Source organism: Furipterus horrens, unplaced genomic scaffold (genome assembly GCF_987537825.1).
Source record: "Furipterus horrens unplaced genomic scaffold, mFurHor1.1.pri manual_scaffold_3, whole genome shotgun sequence".
In the NCBI taxonomy this organism is placed as follows: Eukaryota; Metazoa; Chordata; class Mammalia; order Chiroptera; family Furipteridae; genus Furipterus; species Furipterus horrens.
The window spans coordinates 155,733,453-155,745,902 of NW_028327173.1; the positions used below are offsets into that span (position 1 = coordinate 155,733,453).

Genomic DNA, 12,450 nt, shown 5'->3' on the forward strand with positions numbered 1-12,450 from the left:
TGTATTAAGTGTAAAGAGGGCTGTGAAGGGAGCTTCTCTCTCTACAATCTACTAAGCAAAGGTTAACAATTAAACAAAAGCATCTAACTCCCTCAAATGTTAAATTTAGTTCAAATATGAAAGCTTTGATCCATTTTAAAAGGCAATGAGTAGCTGTATCTTTTAATCAGCTGAACTGGCCTTAGAATGCAAGCATCAAGTTGTTCACACATCCCATATATTACTTATAAGGAATGCAAAATTCTGGTGCCTTTGCAATGATTTGTCATTTGGAAATTTCTTAAGAGAAAGCAAAAGAAAATGAAAAGATAATCTGACCTTTTTCTCCCAGGAGAATGTTCAAGGTCACATATGATATTTAGCAAAGAATGAGAAAGATTTTTTTTCAAGTTGGAAGGTACCAGAGTGATTAATTGATCTAACCCATTGATTTTCAGCCAGCATGCTGCAAGAGACACACTGGTGTGCCACAAGAATTTTTAAAACATACACTACTATTTAGTTAGGGGCACTGACCTCTTTTCCCTTAGATTGCCAAATTTAAAAAATGACAACAGCCATCTCAACAATAGCCATCCTGTGTGAATGAATCAAAATTATACCTATGTTTTCATCAGATGGGCAGCAAATATATTTTTTGGTGTGTGACAAAATTTTAGTAATTAACTTATGTGTGCCGTTAGATGAAAAAGGATGAAACTGCTGGTCTAACCTACTCATTTTGCAGATGAGAAAACTGAGACACCAGTGTCTTATGCTAAGACAATTTACTCACACTCTTGTAATGTAATTTAATTGACACTAACACCCAGTCTCCTGTCTTTTGTCTCCAATATTTCCCTCTGAAGCATACCTGGTATGTCAGTATACCATCATCCACCAAAATATTAAAAGGTTAACAGTGGTTTCCTTTGAAGAAGGCAGTAGGAATCAGGATGGTGGCAGAGAGGGATTGTTGTACCCGAACGAGTCATATGTATTACTATATTAATTTTATACAAAATACTGAGTCTAAACATCAACAGAACCAAACTTCAGAGATCAGAAAGACTAGAGTGAAACTGAATGTTAATACAGAAATTTAAGCTATATCTTCAAGGAAACAACAGACCACTGTAAACTATGGATGTCAGTTTTTGTGTCCTTTTTATGATTAGTTCTATATATTATGTTTCTCTATACCTGGAAAAATATTCTAATATAATACATATCAATCTGAAGCAATTTAGGTTCTCAAATTTAAAAAAGAACTTTAATTTTTTTCAACTTATGCTATAAAAATATGCACTTACATATGTATTCCCAAATTATATTTTTCTAACCTTTGCAGTGATAAAAGTCCAAAATTTCACATTGAACTGCCTTCTTGAATAATATTAAATAATTATTTCTATAGAGGATAAAATTTACATAATTCTTTTCGGTAAAATCTGTTCAGAAACTCGGTTTGACAGAAATATCTTTATCTATCATTAGAGTTGAAGAGAAATTGATTTCAGTAAGAAAAATATAGGGGTGGATCAATACCTTTTTTTTAGAAAAATATACTGTATATAATACATTTTGAAAGTTATATAGCCCATATCCTTTTATTTAGTGTGAAGGCACAACTTTGACATAGTTAAAAGCAAATGTATTTTAATTACTTATGACATAATTATCAGTAACAGCTCTTAAAAATGTATATTTGCAATTATATTATTAAAGATTCTTTCAGATTGTTAATTTAAAAGTCAATTTAATAAGTCAAACTATTTGCAGAAAATCAGTTGACACATGGCAGGTCCACATTATTATTGTGAGACAATCTGTTCACCAGCTGTCACAGGGTTTTCTTCATTTGTTGCATAGTCTGGGTGGTCCATCATCTAGGCATAAGAATACATGTTAGAAAATGCAAATTTTCAACTGCCCTCAATGTGCACTAATCTGGTAAAAGGATTCTCAATTTTTAAAAATGACACAGAGTGCTCTATGGAACTGAGTGCTCCTTTTGGAGCAATGTACTGGTTCAACATCCATGCTCTTGAGGACATGGTCCAAGTGACACTGAACCTTTCAAAAAAACTCATCATTGGACTCAGGGCCAATTTGGTAAGTGTTTTCTCTGGCTCTTCCACTATTTTCATTTCCCTGTATGAATATGGCCCTTCACGGTGTGGGAGCTCCACCACAAAAGGAAGAGACTCCTGATGCTTATTCCAGGCAGTGTCCACCCCTGGATGAGGCAAAACCAAAAGTCACCCCACTTCTCACTGTGAGAATACCTGCTGGTTTGGAAACAGTGTAAACTGGATGACACCTTGAAAGGACCTTAAGATAATTTTAAATTATGTAAAATTTTGGAAACACTATATGACAAAAATGTCTACTAAAGACAAACAGCTTGAAGGGACTTAATAGTCAAATGATATCTGAAAACAAAATCAAATATACATATACTCTAGACTAATTTTAGAGGAATCACCAGTTAAACTTTTCTCAAATAATCACTTCAGCTCTGCCCATATTCCCATGAAAATCTTTTTATATTTGGGAATGAAGAAAGAAGTGCTTAAACGTTTTCAGTGTTTTTTTCTGTTCTTCAGATAAAATTACTTAAAAATAGAAAAAAGTGCTAATGCCTTTGTGAATATTATCAAAGATTTTTAGATAAATGATTAAATTTCAGTATTGTAATGCACTTTGGGCCTCTTCTTTATCAAGAATTAGAAGAAAAGACCAGCAAGATAAATGTTCCAATTTTTGTAAACTGATTCAAAAAGCTTTACTGTTATTTTGGAAGTGGAGGCAGAGAGAGTATAAATTTCCAAATGGGGTTTCCAGACAAAAATACAGTAAACTGGAACTGAGTCTTTCAGCTGACAACTAGTTGTCTCAAGCAATGGAGACGGCTGAACAACTCAAACCTGCTGATACTCTAGAGTCATCACAAGTCCCCAATCAGTTTTGACCCCCTAGATGAAGGTAGTTACTTGTTCATAGCACTTCTACGAGGAAAAAAAAAAAAAAAGCCAAATCAAGAAAGGTAGCATATTTATTATTTCACTACATGAAACATATGATGGAATTGTTGAAGAGTTGATTTTTGTTACAATTTACATCAAGGGGGGAAAGGAGAAGCATGGAAGATATAATTAGCCCCCCTTTCTTCTAGCAATTTAGAAACTCTGGGTGAAAGAGGTCAGAGCAGTCTCAGCAGAATGGATGGTGAAGAAATCCTCTATCTTCACCAAGAACTATTTACCATGGCAACTGTAATCTAATGAAATAATAGCCTACATACTCTCAGTTAGAACATGCTTCTTTCCTAACATTCAGGTACCTCACTGGCAATTTAATCAAATCCATAAACATTAAAATATATTAGTCAAAAACAAAACAAAACACTTTCAGCCCTGGCTGGTGTGGCTCAGTTGGCATCATCTTATAACCAAAAGGTCCAGGGTTCAATTCCTGGTCAGGGCACATGCCTGGGTTGCAGGTTCAGTCCCCAGTCGGGGCGTACTCTGAAAGTCAATTGATGTTTCTCTCACCCCCTTTCCCTTCTAAAATCAATAAGCATGCCCTGGGGTGTAAGAAAAAAAAAAAAAACTCACTTTCAAAAATCAACTTATTGAGAAGTAAACATCTCAACTCTATTTACTTTTCTTTACTGACTTTTATTAAAAATAAAGAAACATATCATTTACTGATCACTCTGCTTATTTATAACTGAACCAATCTCCAGAAAATCTACTAAAACATTCATTAAAGTGGGGTAACTGGAGAGTTGTTGATACTAAAGCAGAGTTGTTGTAAGTGTCTCTACTGTGACTTGTCAGTCACAGCTTGTGACTTCTAAAAATAATTAGAAGCCCTAGTGACATTTAACAGAGACAAATCCATTGTTTACAGAGTATCAATAAACTGAAAACTTATTTCCCACCCACTGGAGGTGGCTGCATAATCTAACTTCACTGATTTAGGATTAGAAAGAAACAAACAAAAATTCCCTAAAATGATGATTTCTCTAAATTGTTTTGTGTACCAAAGTAATTAAGCCATTGCTTGGTTTTTCTTTCTAGAGAAAATACATCTTTATTTACACTAATTAGAACTAAGACTTCGAGTAAAATTAAATAAATGGAACCAAATACTGCATTCTGAAAGCATTTTAGAAAAAAATTTCAAAGGAATAAGAGTGAAATAGCTTCAGGCCACAGAGAAGCCTATACAATAAAGATTTCCAAATTAGTATTATATTAGTGAAATCCTATGGAAATGTTACTTCTTTTGATCAGAGAAATTCATGGAATGGGCTAAAAGACTTCATAAAATGCTACAGTATTATATTTCTATGAAGTGTCTTAAGTTTCAGCAACAAACAGTGTAACTTGACCTCTGAAAACAACATAAAAAAGCTATCAGGGCTCCCCATGACACCTGGAAATCTCCAGTGGAAAGTTTGGCTTTTTGCTGCTTGTCTTCCATTTTAACATCAGGCATTAGAGTGAACCAAATTATTAACAGTATAAATAAACATGCCATCACCTTTGATTCTGACTTTTATATTACATGTTTTATATTTGGTTATTTCAAAACAGTAGCAAAAACTTTTGGCACTTGCAAAAAATGATTATATATAAAGACTGTAGACATATAAGTGTACTTTAATGTTTTAAAAGTGCCTCACTATTACAATACCTTGTAACTATTTTGGTAATTTTATGAGAGCTACTGAAACACAACCAGAAAGCTTGTACACACACACACACACACGCACACACACACACGTAACTAAAGGTCTGGGTTAAGGACTGAATATTACAGCTCTTTTGCATGAAGAATTTCAATAACATTAACTGAGGGTTTACAGTATATAAAATACTGTTGTCAGCACTGTGGGTCCTAACACGTAGGAGCTAATAACTTAATGAGGGAGGCATACATATAAATATCTACACTACAAGGCAAGCGTTAATAAGTGTTTAAAGTACAAAGTCTAAAAAAAAATATGGGGAAAGGTGAAGTTAATTAGATATCTGCTTGGAGAATGCAGATTTTGAATTGGGAGTCATGTAAGGGATATTCTGAAAACAGAGACTGGCAATGCTATAAAAATAATGAAAGCAGGGGGAGAGGAAGAAAGGATCATCATTTCTCTGTTAGCCTAAGAGATGAGCCAGTAACTAACTGCCTGAGGGTGGTCTTCAGGGCTGACCCTCAGCCCTATCCTACATTGGGTCCATACCTAGTCTCCTTCCTGTTTTACCAGGCTTGTTGAGGTTCCCTGTTCTACTTTCTAAGCGTTTGCCTAACCCTATCTGATTTCACCAAGTCTTGGGCTAACTCACCACCATAGATTACACATTCTCCTACCTGCCTGTAGATCCAACTTCATTTTATGAACAAGGAGACAGTGATTGATTAATTTGCCAGAACTGATGCCAAAGCCTATAATATATTGTCTACATCTAGCTTATACCATGAGTGACAGCATTCAAGCTAAATTAATTTTGACTTTAAAGGTTAGACAAAAGCAATGAGAGATTTTCTTTGTTCAAAATCCTTAACCAGGAAACAGTTTTATAGAGGCATTACATTCTGTAACTTTCAAAAATGCTAGTTTTCTAGGAAAATAGACTCTCATCAGCAGTTTATAATATTCTGTCACTAGCTTGATTAAAATATCAGCAAATATTCATTCTTCATATTTAAAAAATCTAGTGTACAGTGGGAAAATGACAGCATTTAACAGGTTTTTCTTTTTCTTCTGAGGTTGTGACAGCTTTCAAATTCTTTTATAAATAAGTTAAAGGAACTAGATTTAACAAAGACCCAAAGTTTTAATACCCAAATCAGGAAAATGTAAATCTAGTAAATGAACTGAAAAGTAACAGCCAACCCCACAAAAAAACCAATACAGAAAACCCCAAATTTTTAGAAATAATAATAGTGAATACCTTTATCATGCTTATGTTGTACCATGCACTATTCTAAGCATTTTGCATATACAGTATTACAACAATCCTTTTAAGTAGGATGATTATTATCCCACTTTACACTGGAGGAAACTGAGACACTAAGAAGCTAAGTAACTTGCCTAAGGTTACATGGCTAATAATTAACAAAATCAGAGTTACAACATAGTCAGTCTGGCAGCAGATTCCACTCCCTTTATTACTGTGTTATTTTATATTCTGAATGTCTTCATCTAATACAATGACACCACACTACAAAGTGAGAAGTGTATAACCAAAGGTAATGGATTTTCCTACAATTAATTGCCTTATTTAGCTACTATGTCATGTGGTCAAAGCCCTGAAGCCTGTCCTTTCAGGGCATTTACTACTGGTTTGTGTCCAGCTGCAATGATCTTTTCCTTTATAGGTAGCTGCTGTGAAGCAAATCATACTTTTTTTTAAGATCATAATTTTTAAGAATGAAACTCAGCCCTGGCTAATGTAGCTCACCGGACTGAGCACTGGCCTGTGAACCGAAAGGTTGCTGGTTTCATTCTGGCCAGGGTACATGCTTGCATTGTGGGCTGGGCCCCCAGTTTGGGGCATGAGAGAAGCAACCAAACAATGTGTCTCTCGCACATTGATGTTTCCTTCCCTTTCTTTCTCCCTCCCTTCTCCTCTCTCTAAAAAGTAAATAAGTAAAGTCTTAAAAAAAAAAAAAAAATGAATGAATGAAACTCAGATAGTTCCAGGCAGAGCATCTTGTTCAATGGTACATGTACATGTACAGGCATTAAAATGATTTTTACAAGGAATTAAAAATGAAATAACACTAACGTGCAGTGGAGAAACAAGATAGAGAACTAGTTAAGAGTATGGTATCATCCAATCACTTATCCATTTATCTAGGAAGGCATACATGGAAACTCACTTAAATCTTAAGAGTGACCTTCTCTAGGTGGTGGGATTTGTGGGCGAACTTAGTTTTACTTTTCTACATTTTTAAGTTTTTCTATAATAAGCACATATTTTTATAATAAAAGAACTTATAAGCAATATAGGGTGGGGCAAAAATAGGTTTACAGTTGTTCAAATGGAAAATAATGCAATAATTAAAAAATAATAAAAATAAACTATTTTTGCATACTCACAACTGTAAACCTATTTTTGCCCTACCCTATGTTAAAGGGAAAGGAAAATTTTATAAATAAAACACTGGTGCTGAAATTAACCAAAAAATATATTTAATTCTATAAGATATCACATGTGCGCTAAGAGTCCCAAATTTAAACTAGCCCAGAATTTAATGCTAACCCTAAACAAAATTTCCCCGTGTTGCCCATCTTCCTTGTCTTGATGTCATACTCAGTCAATCAGATAGGTGACATAACTGTAGAAACCGCTTGCTCACAATTCTCCCTCTATGTTCTCACTCACTGAATATGCTAATGACACTCCCAAATTTCTACCTCTATCTAGTTCTGTCTCCTGAACATCAGGGGGCATTCATTCAACTACCTATTATTTCTCTCTTCCTGGTTGTCCTATAGGTACTTTGAAATGTTCAAAATTGAATTCATAGCCAAAACATTTAGCTTGTCCAACACTGAATTTATCGTCTTCCTCCTCAAACTTGTTACCCTTCTTTATCTCAGTGAATAATATCACCATCCACCCATTTGGTTCCTCAAGCCAGAAACCTTGGACTCCACTTCTCTCTCCTCCCCCTCCACTGAATCTTTCACCACATCCCATTAATCATGCCTCTTAATTTCTCTTGACATTGTCCACATTGTCTCTCTATCTCATGACCTTCCTCATTCTAGCTACTATAGCTTTTCATTGTAACAGCTTCCTCAAGTTTTGCTCCCTCTTTTAGTTATTTTCTAATTTTTTTCAAACTCTTAAAGGGTCCCTAATGTTTTTAAATAGAATTGAAACTCTTTTTAATAAGGCTGACAAGACCCTCCAGGCTCTTACCCTCGCTTCCTTCTCCAGTTTTCATTTCCTACAGCTCCCCTATGCTTACTCAACATTACAGTCATCCTAAAACTCATTGGTTCCTAGAAGGTGCTGTTCTCTCTTCCCTCTAGCCTTTGAAGACGTGGTTCCCTCAACGTGGAACACACGGCTCCATTAAAGTCTCAAGATAAATTTAATAGTCTTTAAAAAGCCTTCCCCAGAGAAACAAGATGGCGGAGGAGTAAGTGGAAGCTACACTAACTTCCTCCTAGAACTAGTCTGGATTTACAATGTAATTTTGGAGAAATCATCTGGAATAACGAACCGAACACCAGCTGGAGAGAAGTCTTATAACCACGGAGAGACAGAAAAGGCCGCTACATCACAACGTGACCGGTAGGGAGTGCGGAGACGTGGAAGGGCTGGCTGGGCTCCCACGGGTGGCAGCTGAAGGGGCTGAGAAACAGCTCAGCAGCCGGGGATTCCCCCTGAGAAGGGCAGGGTCTAAACCCCCAGCTGGGCTTCCCAGCCTACAGCGACAGAGTGGAAAGTAAAATAGTATCAGCTGTGAAAAGCGAAAAGCCACAGGCTTTCTTGCTAGCCGGAGAGAAACAGCAGGAGAAAAAGAGCTCTTAAGTGGATCACATACGAAAATATTTTGGCCACCACTTACCCTGGGCTCAAGCAGAGGGAAGGCAGAGAGGACTGGAGACACTTGGGGAGAGTTTGGCACGGTGGCTTTGAGGGGAGAACTGGAGGAGCAGCTGACTGGGTCCCAGTGCTGACTCATCCCCAGTACTGCGGGTAGACCATTCCCCTCCAAGTGGCGTCAGCCTGAGGGGAAGCAAAAGCCCTGCCTACAGGAATTAAGCTGCCACACCCACAGTCCTTAAGCCTGACAGCTAATCACAGATTGAATAGATTAACAATCAAAGAAGACAGACAACAGCAGTAGATCCCTGGAAGTCTCCAACAGGCTGCCTAGGGCCAGACTGGTACATGATCTGACGCCACCAGAGGCAGATCCAGGAAGTGCAGATCATTCCAAGAAGCACCAACAAACAATAGGAGTCAAAAAAATGGGGAGACAGAGAAACAACCTCCCATCAAAAGGAAAGGTAGAATCCCCAGAAAGAGTGCTAAATGAAATAGAGGGGAGCGAACTATCAGATATGGAATTCAAAACATGGATTATGGAGAAGCTGAATGAGCTCAGCGGAAACTTCAAAGAACTCCAGAAAAACTACAAGGAACTCACAGAAAATTACGTGAGCATGAAAAAGGACATAGAAGCTATCAATAAGAGCCAGGAGGAAATGAAAAATACGATCTCTGAATTGAAGAACACAGTAGAAGGAATTAAAAGCAGGCTAGAGGAAGCAGAAGATCGGATCAGCGAGCTGGAGGACAACCTACACAAAAACTCCCAGACAATGCAACAAAATGAAAAAATACTGAACAAGACTGAAGAGGTTCTAAGACAGCTGCAGGACAACATGAAACGTAATAATATCCGTATCATAGGAATTCCAGAAGGAGAAGAAGAAGAGCAAGGGATAGAAAACCTCTTTGAAAAACTAATGACAGAAAACTTTCCTAACATGACGAGAGAAAGAGTCACGCAAGTCCAGGAAGCACAGAGGGTCCCAATGAAGATGAACCCCAACAGGCCCACTTCAAGACACATCATAATTAAAATGCCAACATTCAAAGACAAAGAGAGAATCCTAAAAGCAGCAAGAGAGAAACAACTAATAACATACAAGGGAGCTCCAATAAGGCTATCATCAGATTTCTCAGCAGAAACACTACAAGCCAGAAGGGAATGGCAAAAAATATTCCAAGCAATGAAAAACAAAGGCCTACAACCAAGAATACTCTACCCAGCAAGGCTTTCATTCAAAATGGAAGGTGAAATAAGGAGTTTCCAAGACAAAAGAAGGCTAAAAGAATACATCTCCACCAAACCAGCATTGCAAGAGATGCTAAAGGGTCTGCTTTAAGAAGATGAAGAAACAGAGAGACAGAGAGGAACACGAGTACAAAGGGGGAAAATGACAATGAATAAGTACTGAAAGAAAGAAGGAACTTCTACCATTTGCAACAACATGATTGGAACTAGAGAGAATTATGCTTAGCGAAATAAGCCAGGCAACAAAAGAAAATTACCTTATGCTGTCACCTGTTACAGGAAACTAATGAACAACACAAACAAATGAGCAAAATTGAACCAGAGGTATGTAAACAAGGAATAAACTAACAGTAACAAAGGGGGAGATGGGAGGGAGAGAAGGGGTAAGAAGGGGAAGGGTCTAGTCAAAGAACATGTATGAATGACCCATGGACATGGACAAATGGGTGGGGACTGACTGTGGGGGGGGGGCAGGGTGCAGGGAAGCAAGAGGGGGAAAAAAAGTGAGACAACTGTAGTGGAAAAACAAACAAACAGAAAATTTTTTAGTGGGGGGGGGAATAAAAATATAAAGAATAGAAATGCAAGTTCAGTGAATATTAGAAGGACAAGGATTTTCCTTCCGATAAGACAGTCCTACAGATTTAGAGACTTGTATGTGGGTTATGTTACATAAATTAACATGTGTTTTCTGTTTTCAAAGGGCATAAGCCTACAATCTCATTACCTGAGTGATTATCTGTATGCATAGGCCTCACTTAATCCTGTCTGCATTGCTGCCTCCTGAGACTCAATGGTTTGGCTGAACTAAGTGGCTGGGTTGGTGAAGAACGGGGTGGTCTGTGGGCTTCACTTTAAAACTGGTTTCTCTTTTCTATCCTAATGGCTTGGACAGAAAAAGCCCAGAGGCCTGAGATGGGAGAAACCTAAAATATTTCCCTCAGTCCAAAATAAGTATAATGGGCAAAAGGGTTTTGGACAGGTGAGATGTACCTGGCACACCTTCCTCCAAAGAAGCCCTTCTTTTCCCTAATGTGGGACATTGAAAAATTAATACCTGTCTTTTGTCATCTAGTGGTTATGGATTAAATGATGTCCTTTAACCCTGTTGCCCCCAGAATACAACAAGGATGCCAGCCTGTCAAACCAAGCATGCCGTTGTCCAGAGACAGCCAACCAACCTGGAGTCTGCACGATCCTTCCCCTTGTGGGAAGGCCACCCTCCCCTCCACATCCCCACTCTTATTAGGGATTTCTTGACCCACGGGTAGGTAAGACGACGACCATGTCCAGCTTGAAGCAGCTAGAGGAGCTCGAGACCTTCATCCATTGTCCTTTATAAGATTGTAAAGGGTCTTAAGTCTGAGAGGGAGGAATTGTTATTTTTTATTGTTAAAATATTTAACTAATTAATTAATTAATTTTAAAAAAAGAAGAAGAAGAATATATGAAAGGGTGAGGCGGGAGAGCTTGTATGTACGACCCATGGGCATGGACTTGGAGAGGGGATTGTTGGGGAAGGGGGGTGCTGGGCGGAGGGGAGCAAAGGGGAAAAAAATTGGAACTATTGTAACAATATAATCAATAAAATATACTTAAAAAAAAAAAAAAAAAAGCCTTCCCCAAATCACCTTTGACTCTGTCATGAATCCACAAGCATTGGGTGTCCCCCCTTCCAGCTTTCATGGCAGCCTACCATCACTAGCACATTTATCACACTTTACTGTTAGTGACTATCTGCATCCCCACTATACTCTTACTATTAAGAGGCCATGAGACCAGACCTGTTTCTAACTTGTTCATATTTTATCACCAGCTCCTAAAATAGTACCTGAGTCATAGAACTGTTCTATAAATATTTGCTAAGTGAAGAAATATAAACCTATTTTTTAGATTATGACACAGAGCAATTTTTGGGATGTAGCCTTCAAAGGCTAGTACATTAGTAGAGTATGTGATGTAGAACATACTTTGTTTTTTTAAATCCATATGAAAAAAACTTTATATGGGAGTCCTCTTAATGGAAAAGCTGCAAATTATCTCACTAGTTTAGTCATGAACCTTATGCACATAAACTAACTCTATGTGTATAAATATACATTGAGACAATGGCATTGTGAGGTAAGCAAGGAAGATAGTTATTTTTATCCAAATCTTAGAGAAATTAGAACAAGATTCACCCCAAAGAATTCTAGACCAGTGCTTTTTCCAGTTATAGTAGTCTAACTAAATGTGTTCATCATCTCTTGTTAAATAAAGATGATACTACAGACCAACCACAAGATGGATATGAACTTTGAACTGTTTATCTACTAACAATTACAGCCATCCACCCAAAGTATCTATGTTGTTCACGTGACCACTGACACGCACGCATGAGGGTGGATGGAGGATGGCAGTTTGTTGTAATAGGGCAAAGCAGGGCTAACTGCCTCACAAAGGGATCAATGCCATGACCCTGACCTCAAAGGCTAGGGTTTCCCAACCCTCTTTAATTTCAGTGCAAACAAACTTTCCTGGAATACCAAGAGCATTCAGAGAAAAAAGGAAAGAGGTTTAACTTTAATGAAGAAACTTGAACATAATAGAATCTGGTATTAAGATTTTCTGTGTTCTGGAATTTAACAGAGA

General features: G+C 37.4%; 1 protein-coding gene across 4 annotated transcripts in view; it reads right to left on the minus strand.

The window, feature by feature from the left end:
• Nucleotides 1-1,718: 1,718 nt before the first annotated feature.
• The window catches only part of SPPL2A (signal peptide peptidase like 2A), a 46,600-nt gene continuing 35,868 nt past the window's right edge, over nt 1,719-12,450 (minus strand). For all 4 annotated transcript variants that reach the window (XM_090270597.1, XM_090270595.1, XM_090270596.1 and 1 more), the window contains one exon: nt 1,719-1,868. In XM_090270597.1, coding sequence (XP_090126723.1) covers nt 1,794-1,868 — 75 coding nt within the window. In that variant the 3' untranslated portion in view covers nt 1,719-1,793. The remainder of the gene's footprint in view (nt 1,869-12,450) is intronic.